The sequence below is a fragment of the Thermobia domestica genome, chromosome 12, assembly GCF_964235325.1.
Source record: "Thermobia domestica chromosome 12, izTheDome1.hap1.1, whole genome shotgun sequence".
Lineage (NCBI taxonomy): Eukaryota > Metazoa > Arthropoda > Insecta > Zygentoma > Lepismatidae > Thermobia > Thermobia domestica.
The window spans coordinates 218,645,484-218,669,311 of record NC_137465.1 but is presented as its reverse complement, the minus strand read 5'-3'; the positions used below and the strand labels follow the sequence as shown (position 1 = coordinate 218,669,311).

Genomic DNA, 23,828 nt, shown 5'->3' with positions numbered 1-23,828 from the left:
CCCGCTGTACAAGAGAAAACACAGTGTGTGTGTGTTGGTGCAGCGAAACTTCAAACGAATGTACAGTCCGCAGCAAAAAACCTGCAACATGAACATGTAAGTTAATTGTGAAACTACGCCAAACAGCGCAAGGAATCAACATAACCTCTAAGTGGCACGAATCATGCCAGGAGAAACATCGGCGTCTTCCCCTGCATACTTATTTTGGTGTAAAACTTACATGCTCACGTTGCAGGTTTTTTGCTGCGAACTGTACAAAACAGTACTTCCTAATGTCAGGAGTATAGAGAGTTGACATAGTAAATTTGTGGCTACCCGGAGTGTTTGTGATATGTAAAGAAGTGGTCAGCCGCCAGTGAGCCCAAACACGGTGCGAAGGGTTGCTGACAGCCTGGAGAGAAGTCCAAGAAAATAGATTTCGTTGCGGTTGCTGGAGTTAAGAATCCCTCAGTCAACAACGCGTTAAGATAATGTGCAAACATTTGAAAGCCAAACCGTACAAGACTGAATTTCTGAATACACATGATCAAGACACGAGATTGGAGTTCTGTGAACTGATGCTGAAACGAGTGGATGATGATAGAGAACTGTTCTCAGATTGAGAGAAATTTCCATGTTTCAAGGAGGGTAAACCGGCACAACTGTCTTGTTTGGAGAACTGAAAACCCTCATGAATATGAAACCCACGAGACAGGCCGGAAGTGAATATTTGGTGTCCCGTATCAATGAGCCATCTCATGGGCCCGTCTTTCTTCGAAAACACGGTGACAGGGTGAGACATACCTTCAAATGCTTGTAAATTTCCTGATGCCCGAATTGATTAGGCTGGGAATCAAGAATTGCATCCACTACAAGCAAGAGGGAGTCCCCCAACACATACATTTTGCACAAATTGTCAGGAACTACCTTAGCCTGGCAGGTAGGTTAGGCGCAGAGGCTGAGGCCCCACCCCTTGGCCCCCAGGTATCCCGATTTGACACCCAGAGATTTTTGGTTATGGGGTCACGTTAAGACACAGGTATAAACGAAAAAACTAACGACTTGCAGAACCTGAAAGCTAAGTTCAGTGAAGTGATTCATGACATTTCTGACGCCGCCACACGGAACAGCATTCATGGATTTCGCCAGAGGTAGCAGGAGTGTATGGATGTCAACGAGTCCAGCTGGAAGTGTGGCGATGATGACGGCAGTGTATCTATGGATGATGATATAAATACGTCTTAATAAACATCTTAACATTTATTTCACTGCAATATCATTTATTTAAAAAAAATTGTAAGCATTTATATGAAGGACTTTATATTAGTCCTGTATATTAACTAGTAGTAAGTCACTTGAACGAAGACTATCACTACACTTCAGAAACAAAATCATTAATTTATCCATTCTCCACTTCATGACTGTCTTGAAAAAAATAGTGTAACAATGTTCACAATACTGAGTTTGTGCCTTGTAAACCTCGCAGAATACAAAAGATTCTTTTTTACGGATACAAGGTTGGTACTCTCAATTAAAAGAACTACAATCAATCATACACAAAACACGCACTGTTACGTATCTAGGTACACTATGCATAAGAAAAATTAAGAATATATAACACAATGTGAAATATTTTTCCTATTTATTTTTAATAAAAAATAGACTCGGGAGTTACAATTTCACGAAGTCTTGACTTTACATTAATTTGCCCTCTTTGTACACTTTCTTTTTACATAAGTTACAAGACCATTATTAAATGCCATTAATTCTGTTTTGCCCCTCATCATAAACACAACTTTCCGGATTCCAACATGAATCTCTTTCCACAGTTAATTCGTCGTAACAAATGCAGTTGTCACTGTGCACACCTCAATGTGAGTGACACTGAAGACTGTACATTAAAAATTTTAAAAATATATTTATTATATATATATATGTATATATAATACCTTCCACAATGAAAGATTAATATTATGCTAACCCATAACGGGGAAATAACCACAAAAAATAAGTTGTTTTTTTCTTTTAAATTAGAAATAAGGAACATACATATACATTTACATACAGAGATAAACTTTTGTTTCCACAAAATTGGTTATTATGGAAGTAAACGATTTCCATAATAAAAAATAATAATAATAATACTATTCCGCTGAAGAAAAAAAAATACAAAATTAAAACATTTAGAAACAGAACATTTATATTATTTTTACATATTATTATAATAATAATATTGCTCCTTATAATAACATAAGTATCCTTCACTGACTAGTAACTGTCTTAAAAAATATTTTTAAATGTCGAAACAGAACACTGTTACCACTGTTATGCACATTTAACAGAGTTAAGAATTATTACTTTTTTTTTTCCTTTTTTATATTTAATAACAGAACTGGGTACACATCCAACAATTAGAATGCCCTTCCGAGGTACGTAACGTCTTCACTTGGGCCGAGATTCAATTCTAGGAAACCGAGTTTTCCATAGAATTCTAGCATGTACTTGTCTCCGACACTCACTTCCACATAGCAACCGAAAGAACCTGTCAATTAAAAAGAAAAAACAAATAACTTTCATTTACATAAAAATAATACAGTATTCAAATAATATAATCTTGAACAATAGGTTTTTCCCCGCTAATTTATATGATTTTTCTGATGTAGAAATGCATAAACTGTCACAAAACCATGTTCCTACCACTAAAATACAGCTGGCATATAACCCTATGACTATTTCAACACTTAAAATAGAAAATTAAAATCAAAATTGTTTAATAGTATTCTCTCGCAGCTGTATGGTCAGCCTATATACCTCCGAGGCGGAACACCCATGTCTTATTCCGGTACCTTATGTAGTCTGAAATCTTAAGTTAATCTGTAAGTATACCTCTCCTATTAACATCGGATCTGTAAAGACATGTGCCATTCCACAACGAATAATTACTTCCTTCTATGCGTTAACTATTAAGGTCTTCAATCAATGGCACTATACAGGGTAGCCACATAGTTCCGTTAGCCCTTGGTAAATGCTATAAGTTTTCCGTTACCCCTTGATAAATGTTAATGTAAATTTTTCCATTGTTTCAGATTGTGTGAACGATGGCTGATACTTCGTTACAGTATCGAAGAACGTGTTATTGCAAGTTGTTGGGTGCATGAGAGAAACCATGAAGCCCAAACCTCACCACCTGTGATAATGCGTTATGAGGGTTCATAAAGGACATCGTTGCACAAAACCGTTACGATACCACTGCCGAACTGACAGAAGCTATGAAACAAGCTTTCAGTCAAGTTACATCTTCAATGCTCCGCAAAATGTCGCACAGAACCTAGCGGCGTATTATCCTTCAAGACAATGACGGTCGACAGACTGATCCACAAATTATTCCACGGACTTCGCTATGCACTATCTTGCTAGCTATTCTAAATAGCCTACGATCTTCACTCGCCAAGACCGAATGACAAACTGGCAACACAGCCGAGGTCATTCATTTCTTTCCCCTAAGCCAAGGGAGAGATTCCATCGTAAGAGGTTGGTGAGGGTGGGGCCGAAGTATGTTTCACATATTTTCCGAGGGCACACTTCAAATAAAAAGGCTACTTTCAACAGTACAAACAATTTGGACAACTACTTTAATAATTCCATGTCTACATTAAGTCAAAAGATTATATAAAGATAAATAAGTGGGTCGTTGTTTTTATCCAGACGCACTAAATATCATGGAGAAAGTAATATTCAATCAAAAACAAAATTAAATTCCCTTCGGGTTTGAAATGAGTTGCCGTTATTGCGTTTTTGTCGTAATTCTCTTCGGGACTGCTATATTATTTCAAAATCTAGGCAAATTTTCTCTATTCCCCATAACCCGATCCGAATAAGAGAAATATGTTCAACAAATACTACATAAGTTATCCATTTTCAGTCAGATCTCCCTTCACTTTAAACTTCCAATTCCTGAGTAATCTTTACTCTTTAGAAAATTTCATTACCCGTACAAATCGAAAGGAAGAACTGAACTTTCCATAAAAACTAATCTGATCTTAAGACGACTAAGAAACAGATATGAAGAAAATCATGTGATGTTTAAGTGCAATGAAACTATCAAAAAAAAAAAAAAAAAAAAAAAAATATCACTACGACCAGGATTCGAATATACAAACCGCTGTCCTGAAGTTAAACGTAATCACAGAGCCACTGCAAATAATATATATATATATATATATATATATATATATATATATATTAATTTAATTTAATTGCTGCATATTTTCAAGTTTTAAATATTTAATAGCATTACCTAAATATAGAACTACTGATTTTACAATACTTGACTACCTTACCGTTTGCTCTGAGTGCGGCGAGAAGACACGTGATAAGCCTTTTCGCTACACTTTGATCCATCACAGACGTAAGCAGAGAGGAACACAATACTGATGGGTGGTGGCTGTGAATGCTGTCAGGTACATTATTCTTGAATGAATGGAAACTCATTATAATTTCCTGAAAAACGTAAAATACTAGTTTAGAAAAAAATTACATAACTGTCACAGTACATAACTCTATATTCCAAGTTCACTTACTGCCACAATATAACGATTTTGTGCTCATTTTCTGGAAATAATAAAATACGTAATTACAGCACATTGTATACCATGCGCGCATTTTGTTCCACAATGATACTCACAGGTATTCTGCTTCGTTTCGACTAGCTACTTGGTTTTCATACCGTCCATTAACTATATATCTTGCCTCTCCTTCTTTTTCGGCCCACCGTACGTTCTCCGTCAATCCCATGAAATATCTCCGTAATAGTGTCGAAACGGCGACCTTTGAGTTGGATCTTCAGATTCGGGAAGATGGTGAAGTCTGCAGGAACAAATTCTGAGAAATAGGGTGGTGCGGAAGTGCGATCATGTTTCTAGTGAGAAACTCACGTGTGAGGGGAGCACGGTGACAGGATGCATTGTCACCGTGGAGCAGACAGTCTTTCGCGCGCCACAAATCCGGTCGCTTTCACCAAATGTCCTCCCCTGGAGAGGAATTTGTTAACCAAAATGCCGCGAATGTCGAAAAAGAAGACGAGCATGCACTTGGTTGAGCTGTGGACTTGTCTCGTCATTTTCGGTTGTAGAAATGGGATCTTCCACTATGAAGACTGTTGCTTTGTCTCAGGGCCGTGCCTGTACACAAGTTTCGTCACCGATAATGATCCTCGACATGAAGGACGATTCATTCACGGCACGTTGACAGAGTTCGTGGCAGCAGACTTCAACGCGGTGTTCCTTCTGCTCCTGGGTTAGCAGCCTAGGGACAACCTTGGCAAATACACGACGCATGTTTAAATCATCCATGAGGATTGCCTGTACTGTTCCGTTTAACACACCGATACTGGCAGCAATGTTGTGGATTATTCTCCGACGAATCTCATGCACAAGTTGCCAATGATTTTTCACCTTTTCGGGTGTTGTGCACGTTGAAGGTCGTCCTCATCTCTTCTCGTCTTTTAGTGACGCTCTTCCGCTCTCGAAGCGCCCGTGCCACTCAAACATCTCGAACGACTCGTTTCAGAATCGTCGTACACTTGCCGAATCATGTCAAGCGTCTCTATGGCGGGTTTGGCCAGTTTTACACAGAATTTCACGTTCACGTGTTGTTCTAACTTGCTGTCCATGATTAAATCTCAGACGTGGTAACGCGCGTGGTCAGAATAACACCAGCTGCACACCTCCCGATGTACACCGGACAATGTCTTTTGGCACACTGAATTATGAAAATCGGTGTTCCCTGTGAGTGCAGCCTTGCGCTGTCATCTTGTTGTGTTACAGAACTAGTATCGAAACTTTTTGACACCACCTTGCACTATCCTGGTATTCCCTCCCTACTTCTATATTCGATACCGACCGCAAGGTTCCAATCACCATTGTTTTGTCACTAACGTTTATTATCTCGCATTCTTCCCAGTTCTTCCACAAGTTTTCAATTTTCTTTTCAGATTTCGCAACAAGCACATCAACAGAAAAGAATTAAAAGAAAATCAATCATACCAATGGGGAACAAATTTTTAACACATACTGATGGAAAATGAAAAAATGAACATACGAGAGGAAATGACGTAGGAACTTCGTATTCGTGTACGTTACTGACCGGGTACTCTAAATGTAATTAATAATGCAGCGCTATGGACGCAATACGATGCAAGTACTTGCCATGGAAATTCGAGATGGACAACTGGTGGATCCTAAACGTGGTAATGTTTCTAGCCCCATACCGAATGTCAATTTAAAAGTATGTTGGATACATGCCAGAAAAGCATAGTCGGCCTTAGTGTACTTAACGGACTTTTAACGGGTTCGTCATTGGTGACTCCCAGAGGCTGGATGGGAAACTAACATCTCCATGAGAGAGTACAGCTTTGCTTTGGGTGGTGTGCACAATCATCCAAAATGTTGAACAAGAAAGTGCCCAATGTGCATCGATGTTCACGCCAATTGTCCATGAAGATTTACCCACATGAAAGCATGGTTCAAAACAACGCATAGACGGCACTCCTGGACCGTCGAATCAGATGAATTGCCATTGCGGATCACACAGCTATTGCATATTAGAACTAATGTCGCGCTGGGGACACCACGAATGACTACGACTACGGTAGACACTAGCCAATCATCCCCTTACGGCTTGCAATCGTGTAGCTCTTCAACTTACCGCAAGAAAAGTAATTGGAAGAATGGATGTCGTCTTACTGTATTATTAATTATACCCCCTTTTCCTTCAATTCTACTATCCGTGCAACAAGAGTTGGCCTCAGACAAATCAATATTCCAAGTATTATTATTGTTATTTGAAAAAAAAAAAATACGCTCCTATTATATTTTTACGATAATAAAATTATGACTTGTTAAATGTTCTAGTTTGTTGCCAGAACTGCTTTGTCTGTTGCGGGACCTTTGGCAACAGCGGCACCAATACTCCACGTGCTGTACCCAATTGTCAGAAGCCAACTCTTGTTGCACGAATAATAGAGTTCCAAGTGTGGTGTCGACTAAGTGACGGCACCTTTCACGGTATATACAACAGCGTGACTAAAAACAATTTCAGGCATCATGAGTGGGAAGCTATAGATGACAATGAGCCTTTGCCTCACGCATCCATTTGCGTAGGAAACACTGACCACTGTAGCGCATAATCAGAACGACACCGAGCCGTTAATTTGCTCACCATCAGGGAACATGTACTTTAACCACTGGACTTTCCGTCAACACATAACTCGTGTTACATGTATCTATTGCATTCTCGAAGCAGTGCGTAATCTCTTACGTCCTTCAAGATCACCAGAACTGTTCAAATATTAAGAATTTGTAGGATATGATAGCACAATGTCTCACAAGACGGTTAGACTCAATTTCTTATATTACTAATTTTAACTGATTTTTGCACTGAAGTTAAGTACACTCATGTCCAAAATGATTGTCGCATATCTATAACTGTCTTCTTGTAAGAATATAATTTGATAATGATTTTGCAGGCTACTTTTAATACTGATACTATGTGTATGATCGGGAAATGTATATTTATGGTAAATTTTATAGGAAAAGAATTATAAATACGAAAATTAGAATGACTAAAACAAAATTTTGCTAAACGGACATGAAAATTTTATTTTCGTTTTATTGCTCTTATTTACTGCTCTTTTAACATGAAACTTTGCCACATACATGTCTTTGCCGATTGTACACATACTAACATTATAGGAAATGCCGGGCGAATTCGTTATCAAATTATATTCCTACCACATATTTATATACATGCGACAATAATTTGGGATATGAGTACATGAGTTAAATCAAGAAAAGAAAACCCCTACGAGTCCCTCTTACATTGTTAGTATGTACAAAAGAATTGTTGAATTGCTCGTCCTAATAAAGAAACCGGAGTACAAAAATCTGCATAACTAGTGCATGAAGATTATTTCAGTTTCAGGACCCTTACACTAGAAACGCAAAATATGTTCACAAAAGATTCAGTCTGCATGTGAGTGACAACCTGGGCAACAAAACCACAGAATTAGTTGTAACCGTTCAGGAAAACTTTCACATACAATCAATGACCTTATAGTTTTAATAATTCGATTGAACATGCGTTATCACTCAAATTGAAGCTGCTTCGTGATGCTAGCTCAACACTGAAAACCGTCCCCTTATTGGGAATCGACTCAGGACCACGGGAACACTCATACTACTACTATTAGTCAATTAAACTTTACAAATGGACTAAAATGCCAATACAATCAACTATACAACCTTAAAGCCGTTTATTCAAGTAACAGAAAGTATATATGCTTACTGGTATAAAATTACAAAAACAGAAATTTTAAAATTAATAAGAACTTAGGATGAGTATTTCTCTCTTCGGATACAACGTCAAATATTTCTAACACCAGTAGAACGTACAGGGTTTAAAAGTACAAGTTTCAGAATTACACTTACTTCTGCTGGAGTAAGGAGTTCTCCTTCCCCTTTAACTGGTTTTGGATATTTCTCACAGAGCTCAGGTACCCATGCGAGCTCTACTTTTTTATAAAACTGTTTGGCATCCAACGCTGCCATTGCATATCCTACGATTCCACTTTCATCTTCAACAACGAAACAAAATTCAGACGATAGATTAACAAAGCCGCCAATTAGTCTGAAAAACAAAACAGAACGAAAGTTAAAACAATATACATACAGAACTTAGTGTCACAAAATTACCAGAAAGTTAAAGTATGAAAATGAAACCCACTTTCAACTACACATGCAAATTTCCAGAGCTCTCAAACATGTTTAGCGAATGTAGAACAGATCATGCTAATTTATAATGTTTTACCTTTGCTGAACATGTTTATTTTGGGACTTTTGGAATACTATTTACAGAAAAGCATTACTCTGATCATGAAATTGTTAACAGAACATGCAAGGAAGAGACCTGCACTTGTCCAACAAGTTCTATTATACCAAGAGTGTTAAAAAAGTAATGACTTTTTTTTAAAGATGAAATTATTATCTTTACAAATCAAGGTTATTCCCTTTACAATAGTTCCTTTGGATACACAGCAATGGATAAGTTATTTTCATTCTTCGAACCAGTACTGGAATACCATTTAGCTCGTCGGTTATGCTACAATGGATATTACCCAAAGTACCAAAATGGCGTCCTTTTAATTAGTTTTTGAGCAAGGGAAATAAAAAAACCATAGGGACACACTTGGAGAAGCTGAGGAGCAACAGGAATCCTTTTTTTCTACTTAAAAAAAATACTGATGGAGACTGTGTGACATGGTTCTTTGGAACCACCTTGGCACATACCTCTTTCATGTCCAAATCCTGTGTTCAGATTCGTTGGACAGTAAACACGTTCAAATGTAATTCACTATTGATCATTCTCGCCGTCAATCGACGATCTGACCTCACGAGAGGCTTCACTCTTGCCACAGTCAATTTCGAGGCTCAAGGTCTTCCCGCACGAGGTTAGTCTTCCACGTGTTCTCAGGCTTCTAAAAAACGACTTGTACTCTCTGAACGCTTGAGTCTTGGATACGGAATATTCTCTATAAGCCTCGTAAAGGATTTGCAGGCTCTATACAAATTTGATGGCACAAAGTAGGTCAAACCTTTGCCGGTCGGTTTTCGTAACGGACCTCACAAACACTTCACTATTACACCATCTCAACAATCGAGTAGCAACTGAAGCACGTTCAAATTTGCCCTGAGACAACGGCAGAAGTTAATGTAAATATCGTGTGAAAGTGGAGGCAGCAGGTTGTCGGTTCGCGCACGGTGCCACTCATTACTTTTCTAACACACCTCGTCCTACGAGAGTTCAATGCCCATAAAAGAAACTATCTACACATTCTCTGAACACTACTACTAATCATTTATGATTGAAATGTTAGTGATGATGCATTTGAATCACAACACAAGAAAAGGGAAAGACATGCCCTTAACTTGAAAGTATTATTAGTTAGCTACGTGAAACTATGGGAAACAGAAAAATAGTATATAAGTGAAGAAAACAGTGAATTTATAGATTACAGAATGATCACGCCAACACAATTCACCCAACTCAAGCAATTAATTCAAGTTTTCCTTCTAGCTCAAGTACAGCCACAGAAGAACTAACTTTACCACATTTTTTATAGTACAATGATCTCAATTACTGCATGCTAAAATCAGAAATGTGTCTTAATGAAAGCTTGGCTACCAATAGTTTATCCCCCTTTTAAGAACAACATGGTTATGATATGCGTATTAAATCATCGGACAACTGTATACTTACTTGTCTCCTATTAAGTTGGGATAGTCCGGAAACACTTCCGTTCCATCCATACCGTCATCACAGGTTTTGCGACAAACTTCATACACACTCGACTCATCGGACGCCAAATAAGGTCGAATAGTGTACACTTTATTTGTTGGCACATCAGGTGGTTTGTATATGAATAAATCGTTCCCAGAATCCACTGGGATTAGGCGCTAATAGAAATAAAGGCACACCATTTAATTTTCACTTCCAATCTAAAGGATATAAACGCATATATATATATATACATGAATTATCAACTTAAACACAAAAAAGAAGCATTGTGGTTTCTAGAGAATACGGTATATGGCACTGCACCTTTGGATATTGTTTTTGTTTCTTCCAGAACATCCAAATATCGGACTGAAATTATCCACTACGGTACATAGTATTACCATATTCTCCGATCTACTCTCCTCTACTGTCAGCTAACCATGAAATTCTGATACATACACACAAGAAAAGAAAATTAATGGTAAGAAAATAACATAGAAATTTTATAGAATGCTGAAAAAGATGTTATATCACAAGCTATGCCATACAGTACTAAGTTACGCCCTGCGCGTCAACCACAATGCTTTGGTTATTAAGAACAACGCGCGAACATATAAAATGAGGAGAATGCTTTCATTTTTGTTTTGCTCAGTTCCACATACGTACTTGTAAATCTGCTGTAAGACCACCTCTGAATACCCAGGGCTCCTGCTCCCCACTCATGAACGCTTCCTTCCAACCTTTGGAGAACCCTAGAGTAATGACAATAGGACGATTAAGTTTTGTTTTCTTTGTTTTATAAGGGTGCTAGGAGAAACGAATTAACAACAATCACTAGGGACTGTTCTTGAGAAATAGCCCTCGTAAAGATTTTATATTTCGTATTTTCAATATTTCCGCATGCAAAAGTATATCAATACCACCCAAGTTTAAATATGTAACTTTTAAAATTTCAAGAACAGGCCCTCTATATTGCTTACTTAACTTAAAATGGTGGGATCGCCCTTGCGTCAAGCCACATTTCGCAGTGCAATCTAAGAATGGGGCCCCAAACCCAAGGCCACAGTGTATTGATTAATAGTGCTACACTGAGGAAATGCTACTATGAATTATTAACATCCTCTACTTCAGTATTTGAACAGAAAAAAAAAAAAAATATTAAAAATAAAACAGCACCCAAAATCAACATTATGTGGCCTTTTCTTTAAAAAGCTATATTTTACTTATCTCCCCCAAAACCAAAGCTAACGCAGCGCAAAATACCTAACGCGCGCGCAAAAGTTAAAAAAATTCCATAGATTTGTTCTCTTCCGTTGGGATGTCCTGCCGCAGTAGGGTGCTAAAATAGGTTTGTGGGATTTCAAAGGCAGATACCCAAAGGAAGAGTATTATATTCATGAGCCAAATCTGAAAGAAAATTAATTTCAAGAGGAAACTGACTACTGCTCGGAAGTTCATTACTGGAGGGTAATTTGTCACGATTTTGCACAGCTAACCTCTTGGCTGTAAGTCAAGAGGCTATGCCGAAAAGTCTTATTTTTTCTCTGTATAAATGCTGGGCAGCTACGCCGAAATCAGCACAGCTGCTACATGTAAAATAAAAATGAGGATCTTGAAAAAGAAAAAAAAAATACCACTACAACTTCCCCCCTAACAAAACAAATTTCAGTTTATTACTCTCCATTTCGTGAAAATCTGATGCCAGTAGTCAGCTCTATTTTAAAAGCATCATCCTAGAAGAGAATATAAACAATAATATCGGCTTCTTTCTCCTGCCTTGTTTCTTCGAAACGCAGAGCGCATGTGGCTTTTCAAAAGTCTACCTACCACATATTACTGCCTGCCAGTAATTTATCTAACCTGTTATTAAACCCTCAAATATATTACCAACGCAGCGAAACTGAAATGGAGCAAATATACCAAAAGATGCGTACATGTATATGTTCCCTGGATGTAGCTTGCAACCATCTGTGGAATGTGACCAGTGGCTGTATGGGAAAAGAGAAGAAAGAGAGATTAATGAATGAAGTCACTCCAACCTGAAAGATTTCGCTTCATCTACAAATCTTTCGAATTTTAGAATTTTAAGTAAAAGTTTCTTTATATAAAAGAAATTGACTTATTAAAAGCATAAACTCTTACCTGGCACTCTCCCTTGCCAGCACAAGAAAGTAAGAAGAAAGAAAACGCATGCTACAAGATCGTGTATTTAATACCCAAACAATACATGAGCAGTTCTCTTGTATTTTTCTAAGTCAAGAAGGATTATCACAAATATATTTCAGGGTACTCCAAACCTCTGCACCACTATAACCCTTCCCAAAGCTTTCGAAAATAAAAAAGTAAGATTTTAAAAGCAAGAAAGAAAACAAAAATAATACAGTAACTGTGATGAAAATTCACCAACTGAATCTGCTTGATTTAAGTATATTTGAAGTTGGAAACTTATGCAGACTGAAGCACACTGAAATCTATTATTAAACTATAAAACGATTGGTGCTACAAGAAAAGTGATTTTACTTGGGAAGTACTTATTTTCTAACACTGTATTCAAATCCTCACTATGGACTACTGCGGACTAAAAAGCAATTGTTTTACTTGTGACTACAAATTACCTTAACATAAGAAGACAAAGATTAGCAGATACAACAAGATATTCTACGATTAGATGGTAAAAACCATTTGGATGTAACGATCCCGAAATTCCAACTTGATTTCGCACTAAAAGATCTGAAAGTATGGTAAAGACAATGTTTTCCAAGATGCTCGAGGGTATAAAGCACACAGGAGATCTAAATATATGACATGTTTGACTACGCTTTAGCATCTTACGTTACAGCAAGGTCTACTATTGCCTAGTTTCACGCACTGCTTTCGACAGCTCTCAAGCAATGCTGAATAAAATCTGACATCTCCACACGATATTGCTAATCGTGCTGTACCAGACTGATCTTTGCCTTGTAATAGTTTTCTTCTTTTCTTGCAAAAACACAAGAGAACATAAATCATGTATAAGGTCGCCTCTGTCTTAACCTTATCTATTTCTTCAGAATTACTTCGTAGTATCCGATTCTTCTATCTCTGAATCATTAACTTTATTTACAATTCTGTATTCCGCCTCTCACACGATCATAAGAACTATACAATTTTACTGCATTTGTACTTGGACAACCCATCGAATCAGATGCCCCCTGAAATCTTCTTTAAAGACTTACCCAGCCACTTTACGTATGTATTCAGCAGAGAGACAACACCTCGCATATCCCAAACATACGGGTAGAGATCATACAGAAGTTCCCGATTGTTGCAGTACGTTAGACGTTTATATAATTTATTTAAACCTTCCGTCATGTCATCTAATTTCGATGCACGTTCGTACCATTCTTCCACCTGAAATTGAACAAGGTGTACTTTTTTTTTTTCTGAATCTCATGACACCTCTATTAATAAAATGCATATATTTATAGTTTAATGATTTGTTCCTATAGCAGAGCCAACAAGAGATGGTCTCTAAAGTTTCTTCCCACGTGCGGACGCTTTACATGCTGCCCCTACTTTGGTGCTAGTGTTTCCACTGAGTCTTACACCATTAATTAAATTGCTATTATAGATGCACCGAAAAAAGCCATGGCAACGCTTTTGCGAGCTGTCAGAGATCTTCTCTTGCTGGCTCCTCTATACCATTGGAAGAAAAACCAATATTGGAAAATAAATCTATATCAACAATAATCTTCCTCAAGTAGAAATTAAGATTTCTCAGGGTGTATAGTAAACTTCCAAAATGAAATTTCGTGACTTTTTCGTAACCTTTACTTTACCAAAACATAAAATTTCGTAACATTCTCAAGAGCGAATTTGGGTGCGAATGAGGCCGAATTTTCATGCATGCGATAGAAGCGTGCTATGCTTGCTATTTGGTAGCGACTAAAGCCGACCATTGACATTTTTGGTGGTGAATTTTAACGTTTTATAGAACAAAATTTTCCAGTCTGTACTTATATTTGTACAGATGAAAAAAAAATCGTGACCCAAAAGCTAAATTTCTTGACTTTCATGACAGTTTTCTGATTTCGTGACCTTTTCGTGACAGATAAGACACCCTGTTTCTTTAATCCCAACGTTTAATTACATGGGTATTGATTTCATTTTCACATTTCCCATATTACAGTGGAAAATATATTCACTATTCTATCAACTTAGAACAATTTCTCAAATTTAAATAAATAAATAAATAAGTTACTGTAATTACTAGAGACCAGATATTAGGCGAAATGCCTACTTTTTTTTCTTAATGTTAGAGAGATTGAAAATGAATGAGCTGAACTTCGCAATTTCAGTAAAATTTATTTTGCCTATTTCGTTCTATATTGCCTATTTTATGCCGAATGTTGCCTATTCTTCGCATTTTCTTCAAAATTAGTACTTCATTGCAGAAGTTAAATGAATCTCCTGTTTTAATAAATGTCCTCATCGGTTCCTAGAAATTTAAATGTAACAGAAATGAATTTCGTCCATGTGAATCCTAAATTCCATCCCAATGCCGCAAGAAATCTGAGCGAATTAGTGCGGTTAAAGGACGTGGGGTCACATTTCTTGCGTGCTACTTGAATATGTTCCAATTACATCCGTGAAACAAGATTGTCTTAGATTTAAAGAACTTTTTTTTTTTTTTTTTAAATAAGTTTTACAATCAGATATTATCAATTGACAACCTCAAAAATAAATAAATCACGTGAAATCAAAATTAATGGATGCTCAAGATGGTCAACCAAAATGTATTAAATCAAAACATACTTAATACTTTATATGCTTATTCGAAAGTAAATAATAATTTCTTTCCTCAAGCTCTTGCATGCCGAGCAGTAGTCATTAACTTATTTTTCGACAGTCTTCATATCGGTTGAGGGACTTATCGCATCGTGGGATGAGTTTGAAGATTTCCTCCTGATAAAAATCCTGTCCTTACGTGTTCAGCCACGTTGTCACAGTGTTTCCCCTCCTCGTCTGAAGCGAAGCGACGGCCTCCTAGATGCTCCTTCAAGTATGGGAGCAGGTGAAAGTTACTTGGAGTGAGGTTCAGGTTGTAGAAAAGGTGGTCGATGATGTCCCAGCGAAACTGCTTCAACAGCGTAGTAGTCTTCTGGGTTGTTGTGAAGGAAGATACGCCCTCGATAAGAAGTCATGGCCGTTTCATTCTGATTGCTTTGTGCAATTGTGTCAAGGTCTCACAGTATCGGTCAGGGGTCGCATTCCCTTTCCAAAAATTCCACGAGTATAACACCGGCGCTGTCCCAAAACACTATGGCCATCAATTTCCCGGCAGATGACTTCACTTTAAACTTCTCTGTCTTTTGAGAGAAAGGGTATTTCCACTCCTTCAAGAACTTCTTGCTGCTGGAGTCTGTAATGGGAAACACGGGGATCAATGTTTCGTTACCCGTGACATGCGGCGAAGGAAACACTTCCCTTCCGTGAACAACCGTTCCAAAAGTTGCAGACTTGCCCCATGCGCTTCTCCTTGTGTTGACTAGACAAATTGCGTGGAATCCATCGGAAACACACTTTTTGGTACTGCAGAATATCGTGCACAATGTGAGGAACGCTTCAGAGCGAGATTCTCAATTCTGCCATTAAGATGCCGTACAGTAATTCTCCTGTTCTGTATCAGCTCCTTCACGCGAGCTGTATTCAAATCTGTTGATGCCTTGCTGGGTCGGCCACCGCGTTCCTTGTCGGTGACATTTTCTCTAATAGCAACAAACTTTTGACACCGTTCTGCGACATGCTGACGAGGTATTGCAGTCTCTCCGTAAACATCTACCTGCTGCGGTGAATTTCAGCCGCGGTTACATATTTCGCCCACAGAAATCAAATAACTGAGTGGACTTATTCGCGAGAAGAATTTTCAAAACGAGACACCATTTGTGTTTACCTACACCTAGCGCCGTAGGTGGCGGATATCTGAAACTGCAGTTGCCAACTCCATGCCATCCTGAGATTTGCGACATCAATGCCATTTCGTGCGGAAAAGGTTCAATACTTTCTAGACGGCCTAATTATATATTATTGCAAGGCACGAATCCAGCAGCCAGATCAGAGTTTGGTCATTATTTAGCATATAAAATAAAGGCCTGTCGCCAAACTAAAAATTTTATCGACCTGGCGACCGGACATTTTACTTTACACATTTAATCTGTTACAATCCCAATATATCATATTTTGAATGTTTTCAATGAAATGACTTTTTAATGTAACAGGGAAAAAAAACTGTTTGCTTACCTCTGGTTTAATAACACCGTCCTTGCTTCGGTTGCCGTTACTGACTAAATGTGCGTTCATCTTGAGCCAGTTGAATTCCTGCAGTAGCTGCAAGCCTTGAGTGCCATGTTCGAAGGGCAGGTAGAAAAGATCACACAAGAATGCTAAATCCTCATGGGTCAGTTCATTTTCACTTTTCGTCGTACTATCGTCTTCCGTTGCATTCAATGGTTCGACTATCATGCCACTGCCCGCTGTCACTGACGACTGATTCACACTATTATTTGCAGAAGGTCCCACTTCCACTTGCATTGTTGTTGTTGAATTTGACACTGACACATTTTCACTATTTTCAGTCATGAGAACGTCTTCAACGCTTTTCCCGTTTTCTTTGATCTCCGCGTCTCCCTCGATTCGGTGGGATGGTGAAGAGTTGGGGGTCGGATTACAATCCATTGGTTCTGGAACTGGCGGCGTCTCAGAAGCACTAATGTTCTCACTGTCACTAGGAACTGCCACAGCCACACCCGGCACTGTTTCATTACATACAACCTTTGTTTCAGATACGAGCGAGTTCATCACAGCGGTCGGTGTAGGTTGCAACATGCTGTCGTTCGTTACCTAAATAAAGAAATATTACAAAAATAAAAGTAATACACATCCTTTAATTCGATCAAATACGCATATTTTATTATTGTATGTCTTATCTACGACCAACTATTTGGCTTACTACCACTGTAAATCAGAGTACATTACATCGAAGAAATATTCACGAGTACAGTGCCTAGAACAAAAGTAGGTAGCCCAATACACTATTTTTCATCCATTCAGTAACTTCTATACTCAATTGGTCATTATCTTCCTAAACGAATATATTTAATTGGACACTTGTCCTTCGGATCGACGTCAATGCTTTAAGTTACAGCAACCGACACTCAATAATTTCATCCACCTTAAACATATTTCAGAAAGAATCTAGATAAGGATTATTCACTTTTGCTTACAGCAATATAAGAGGCTCAAAAACGTATTGGTCGGAAAAGAATGAGACAGAATGCTATGTATTCATGTTAAATGTAATAATGTACACGTGGACACGACGTAGGCAGTCAGACAACTGAATTATGTCCCGTTGTGTTCCACGAAATAGTGATATTGAAGGTCGTTCAACATTCAACGCCAAGTATGGGCGAGCAAGCACATCGGACAGGAAAAACGTGATATCTGCGAGGATCTCATCCTCGAAACTCAGTGTGTGTGTTCCATAATATTTTCAAGTTGTAGAAAAGTAGGCAGCAGTGATGTGTCCGTCATGAAACAATAATGGGAGAGAAAACGAAGGAAATAACGGAAGATTGTAGTGCTTGTAATGAAACTTTTTCAGAACGGAAAAATCGCTTGCGGAAATAAGCGACTGTTGGAAGACCAGGAACAAACGCTGCAAAATATAGTTTACCGATTCAAGAAAACACCCAACAGTAGAAAATGAACTAAGAAGCGGCCGCATCTCAAAGCTTTCAGCTACAGTAAAACAAAACATTGTGCATAAATCCGAGATTAAGTAGCCCGAAGTGGAATGTGATGTGAAAGTGACAGTATGCGTGCTGAAACAATCAGAAATGTGTTTCGTTCAAGATAATATTGGGGAGAACAATCCATTCAAAGCCCTACATAAACAACGCGAATAAGAAAAAAACTGGCGTACGCGAAAGAGCACAAAATTGCAAATGATAAGCTCTGAAACATAGTTATTTTAACCGATAACAGTATCATCCACCGGTATCAACTCAATCGAGTCTTTATGGCAGTTTGGAACTAAATATTCACTCTCTACAACAAAAATGACCTAGCGGAATGAAGTAAAATCTTTCGCGAGACCACAGACAACTTCGTATGATGTCGAGTACATTGTGTGAAATCATCCAGAGGAACGAAGACTCCACCAAGTACTAATGATGGCGACAATGTGCAGAGAAATATGATACGTTTGTACCTATATTTTTTTCAGTCTCGTTCTCTTGACAGAATCACTGCTCTGTTTCTCTCATCTTACATGTCACATAGAATAATACGTAAGCTAGGAATACAGTAAATGTTCATTTGTTATACCATTTCCCTTCTACTTCGCACCCTGACATGTTATACATCTTGACACACCAGTGCTCTTTTGAGCCACTGTAGATGATAAGCTATTAATGAAGATATTACTCGTATCTTGTAACTGTGTATTCCAAATCCTATCTTGAAACAGTGTATTCCTTCCATCCAGTTCTACATTTCTAGCTTTCTATACATCCTTCTGAGTTAAAAATTGCTTGTTTTCCATATACCCTTCTGAACTAAGTACAGAAATAGAGCAACCTCGCCTAGCAAGGTTAGAATTTAAAACTGATTTGGACTTACCATCGGGAAGAACACTCGTACACGACAATAACTAGCCAGTGGAAGTGTGTTAAAAACATACAAGAGTTTTATTTAAAACTAGCTGAAATATTCGTCCCGTGAGAGAAGCGGACAAGTTTATAAAAACATATTTGGAAAGTATATTTGAACTCCCCTTCCTCCGTTATGATGTGTATTTGAATCAAAGTGAAATAAAAACATCTTGGCTCAACTGCTAATTACATTCAAAAATTCATTTAACAGTTCAAACGTTTACTGCAGCATCTGACCACTTACTTTTAATAGCGTAGATTTCACTTTTCTAATATATATAGAAATGTAAAAGTAATTGATCCTGCAACTTCAAATATCAGAATTGCAACTATATTCATTGCTTCAAGAAAAAGAAGTTAACAATTATTTACGTATTACGTTTCGCTGGGGGATGTGTAAGGAAAATATATTTTTAAACTTTTTAAAACAATCTGAGTATTGTCACCAGTTGTTTAACCCTCATCCTTTCATGAACTAAAAATTGTAATGCCTTTTACGAACAGACTTATCAACTTCCATTCAGTATGACCGATCAAGTGCGTTGAGCGAGAGGAGCACTGAAAATTGTGAGAACCATAACTCGTTATAGGCAAATTAGAATGTCAAAAAAAGGAAATAAATAAATTAATTAATAATAATGGAAAAAGGAAGATTACAAGTGTTTACATATGGGGAAAGTTAGGTAAATTCAACTTTCCGACTTACAAAGATAATATTACACAAACAAGATAAAAGTAAAGACTGACGGGAAGCTTCCCTAGGCAAAGGGGGTTGGGAAAGAGTGGACAAAACTTTTAACTGTTGTGAACCTAAGTGTGCTATCAATAAACAGAGAATGTATTGAAGTAGGACTCTCCTCACAGTCAGATGGAAAGAGAGGTAAAACAAAGACACTATGGAAAAAAAAGGATCGCTTTACGTTTGACACTGCCCTGCATAAATGGGAATTTTAGTACACGCCATTGACAATTTTTGAAAGCACCCTCTTGAGAGGTTTTCTGCAAACAGAAAAAGTTACTGACAGAGTCAGTGAACGCAGTGGAAATTAGGGATCGGCAAAAGTTTTTTTTTTTTTTTTTTTTTTTAATAAAAACCGGAAACCATTTTCTAGAAAAACAAATCCGAAAAACCCACATTTCGGTTTTCTCCAAAACCAGTTCGGTTTTTCATCGAAACCGGTTTCGGTTTTCTTCAAAATGGTTTTCGTGAAAACTTTTGGAAAACAAAACTATTTCTGTGGAAACGGAATCGGTTTCCAGAGAACAACGAAACGTTCTGGTCAGAAATAGAAGAACTTTTGAAAAAAACCGAACCGGCTTTGGAGAAAACAGAACCGGTTTTGAAGAAAACCGAAACCGGTTTCGGTGAAAAACCGAACCAGTTGAGAAAAACCGGGTTTTGTGCCCACCACTAGTGGAAACCTCTTGTCCACGGAAAACTGCGGAAAGCTGTCCAGGAAAAAGAACCTGTAGAAGGCCACGTCTGAATGTGTTGTTACGTTATCAACGATTGTCTGTCGAGCGCTGAAAGCAAGTACTGAAGGTATCCATCGTGAGAATATCCATGAGCACTAACCACTGCTGCTGCTCTATGCTCAAAAAGACTTCGGTTTTGGAATCTGATGACAAGTTGCAGCTGACTGACCGGAACAAATTACAACGTTCAAATGAAAACATGGGAACTTCAAAGAAGAAAGGAGCTATGTCATCCACTACGGACACTTTACTTAGGAGGTCGTCAAATGAAATGTCCGTATGTAATCACCAAAGTAAGCGTACATCTCACTAATTAGGAAGTCTGACCAACGTTATCTAACTAGTGTCACTCCCGATTCAATGGACAATGTTAATGTTCCCTTCATTGCTACATCATCTCCCTTCAGTGGACAGTCAAATCTCGAGGACAAACGTATTCGCCGCAGCTGAACGAATTAAGTCAAACCTCAAGTGACAAAATTCAAGATTCCTTCTTGAACTGGATTTCCATAACTAAAGAAGGTGCCTAAACGACTCCAAGCTACTCGGACAGAAAGTGTCTCAACCAGCTTAAAGTCAAGACAACTTGGCCCTCATCATGTATAACCGATCTCCGGTCTATGAAGTTCTTTGAGGAAAAAAAAAAATGTAAACGGTACGTTAATTCTCCTGGATCAATGGATACTTCATAGGCATCTCCGATTGATTAACTTTTGGCAAAACAGCTTACGAACGGACCCAATGGTTCAATGTAAACGCTACATACGTTAATGCAGATGTACCAATGAAGCTTCATGGACATCTCCAGTCTATGAAGCTTTTGGCAGAATAGCTCAAAAAAGACCCAATAGTTCAATGTAAAGGACAAATACGTTAATACAACTGTATCAATCGAAGCTTTATGATAATCTCCGGTGTATGAAGTTTTCGCAAAACAGCCCAAAAATGATGCAGAAGTTCAATGTAAACGACCGATCCGCTAATACAGCTGTATCGATGGAATCTTAATGGGCGTATTAACCCTTTCGTGGGACAGATTTTCTAGAAGTAATAGAACGTCTCTCTTTCATGTCACACAAGTTCAAAACAAATATATATATATATATATATTAGGGGAATCCCTGTTTCCCTAGTGAAGAATCATCTTCGAATGAGAATGGAACAAATAAGAGCATACTTAGGCCCCTTTGGCGGGAAGTATATTTTCCATTGCCCACTAAAGAGTTAAAGTAGTAATTTATTATATTAATAGCCGATTTCCTTATGGAGCTCTCGATTATTAATACAACAAATATAAACTCTAATATGCAAATAAAGCTTCTATCGGTATACTTACATTAACGTGTCTGTTGTCTCCACTGAACTTTCGTTCAATTTCTTTCAAAGTACTTCGTAGACCCGAGATGTACAGGGTGATTTAAATAAAAAAAAAAAAAAAAAAGAAGGAATTTTGAAAATTAAATAATTTCATGAAAAGTTTTTTTAAAATTATTTGTCTCATTTAATGGTAAAAATAATGGCATTTTAGAATACATACAGTACAATTTTAGTAACCGGTGACCACTGGCTGCGTGGCCACCCGTTACTATTGGAGGCAAAATGGTGATCATCCTCTTAGGTATTGATCAATACCGATATCATCTCTCTGACTTACGGTCCCCGAGATAGGACTCCTTGAATCTCCCGAAATCGGAACTTTTTTAGCCAATATCTCGGGAACCGTAAGTCACAGAGATGATATCGGTGTTGATCAATACCTAAGAGAATGGTAATCATTTTGGTACCAAATAGCACCCGGTGGCCACCGGTTACTATAATTATTATTTTAAATGGCATTATTTTTACTATTAAATGAGAATTTTTTAAAAATTATTTTCATGAAATTATCTCATTTTCAATATTTTATATCTATCTATCTATCATATATATATATATATATATATATATATATATATATAAAATCACCCTATAAAATGAGAAGTCTTTATGACTTGTTAAATCGAACCTCTAAACACTAGTTGTATCCACTTATACTCCTTAAATGCGAAATTTGCTCAATTTACAGAATTATTTAGGTATTTTATTTTTCAGCCTTAACAAATAAGCCTTTAAAATCCTACTTACAGTGCTGCACACTTCTGCTAAAGCTTGCAGTTGATTGGCATTTACTCCAGGGACGACTGGAATAACTCCCGTTGAACTACTGGTTGTTGTAGTGGTAACACTCATACAAGTGTTAACTGATGGAATGATAGGCATGGGAGTAGCAACAATCTGAGGCTTGGCTATAGGACCCCACATGGTTTTGTGTTTCTTGAACTCTGGCAACCATTCGTTTATTGCATTTTTCAACGCCTGTTTTGGATGGTACATATTAGGAGAGAGAGTTGATGGCACGTCTTCCACACCACCGTCTTCCGTTTCAGTCTCCAACTTAATATCTGCACTCACAGAGTCGTCTAAAAATGAAAGAAAAAAGTCAACACCTTCTCATACGACCTAAATGATACAATTACAATAAATACCACAATATGCTCTTCCAAAATCTAGTTACGTGCAGTTTCAATAAGTAAAGAAATTAAACAACCGAAAGATATTAAAGAACACTCAAACACTTCACTGGAATGACATACAGTAGAAGCTTGAATCTGAGCTCACTGGACAAACAATAGATAACTGTGCTATTAGCGCCACGATCTATCAGTTTTCTGGGTATGTAGTTACTTCTTCGAACTTTTGCTAAACAAATTACTTTTGCAGATTTGTTTTATTTTCTGTCTGTATAATACACAACTGTGTCAATCAAAATGAAACCTTAACATTTGAAGAGTTCGGAGGAAAACAATGATAACCCTCATGTGAGCTGAATTGTCGAAGGAGTTCAAGTTTGAAAGAATAGCATATTTAGTATGCTTTTTTTTTTTTTTTTCCCCTTATCTTGAATTGTTTTCGCAATTCAGCTCACATAAGTGTTATTGTTTTCCCCCCGAACTCTTCATTTATGTCTTAAACACGCAGAATGTATATTCACTCATTAAGAAAAACCATATTTACGACAAATCTGCTCAAAATCTACTATCTATGTCGTTCCAAATTTCTTGCAGAATTCATTTTCAGGTATACTAAGGATGTACAGGTTTAAAAAAAAAAAAAAATCATAGTTCTGGGAAAAGATAGAACAGCTATTTATCCAATGTTCTTGGCATTGCTGCCAGAGTGAGTGAGTGTTGCTGTGCTGAGCTTTCGTTACCATACAGCGGCAACATCTTCAGAGCTATGCGTGATAACCCTCTGAAGATGTTGCCGCTGTATGGTAACGAAAGCTCAGCACAGCAATACTCAACTCTG

The 23,828-nt window shown here is 37.6% G+C and overlaps 1 protein-coding gene across 2 annotated transcripts in view; it reads right to left on the bottom strand.

The window, feature by feature from the left end:
* Window positions 1-1,604: 1,604 nt before the first annotated feature.
* Oga (O-GlcNAcase) overlaps window positions 1,605-23,828 on the bottom strand; it is a 59,156-nt gene continuing 36,932 nt past the window's right edge. The window contains exons 7-15 of one of the 2 annotated variants that reach the window (XM_081734753.1): window positions 22,605-22,939; window positions 16,591-17,190; window positions 13,527-13,701; window positions 12,246-12,299; window positions 10,978-11,063; window positions 10,294-10,490; window positions 8,466-8,664; window positions 4,320-4,479; window positions 1,605-2,521 (exon numbers count right to left, since the gene is read on the bottom strand). In XM_081734753.1, coding sequence (XP_081590879.1) covers window positions 2,391-2,521; window positions 4,320-4,479; window positions 8,466-8,664; window positions 10,294-10,490; window positions 10,978-11,063; window positions 12,246-12,299; window positions 13,527-13,701; window positions 16,591-17,190; window positions 22,605-22,939 — 1,937 coding nt within the window. In that variant the 3' untranslated portion in view covers window positions 1,605-2,390. The remainder of the gene's footprint in view (window positions 2,522-4,319; window positions 4,480-8,465; window positions 8,665-10,293; window positions 10,491-10,977; window positions 11,064-12,245; window positions 12,300-13,526; window positions 13,702-16,590; window positions 17,191-22,604; window positions 22,940-23,828) is intronic. The other variant, XM_081734754.1, reaches the window with a different exon arrangement.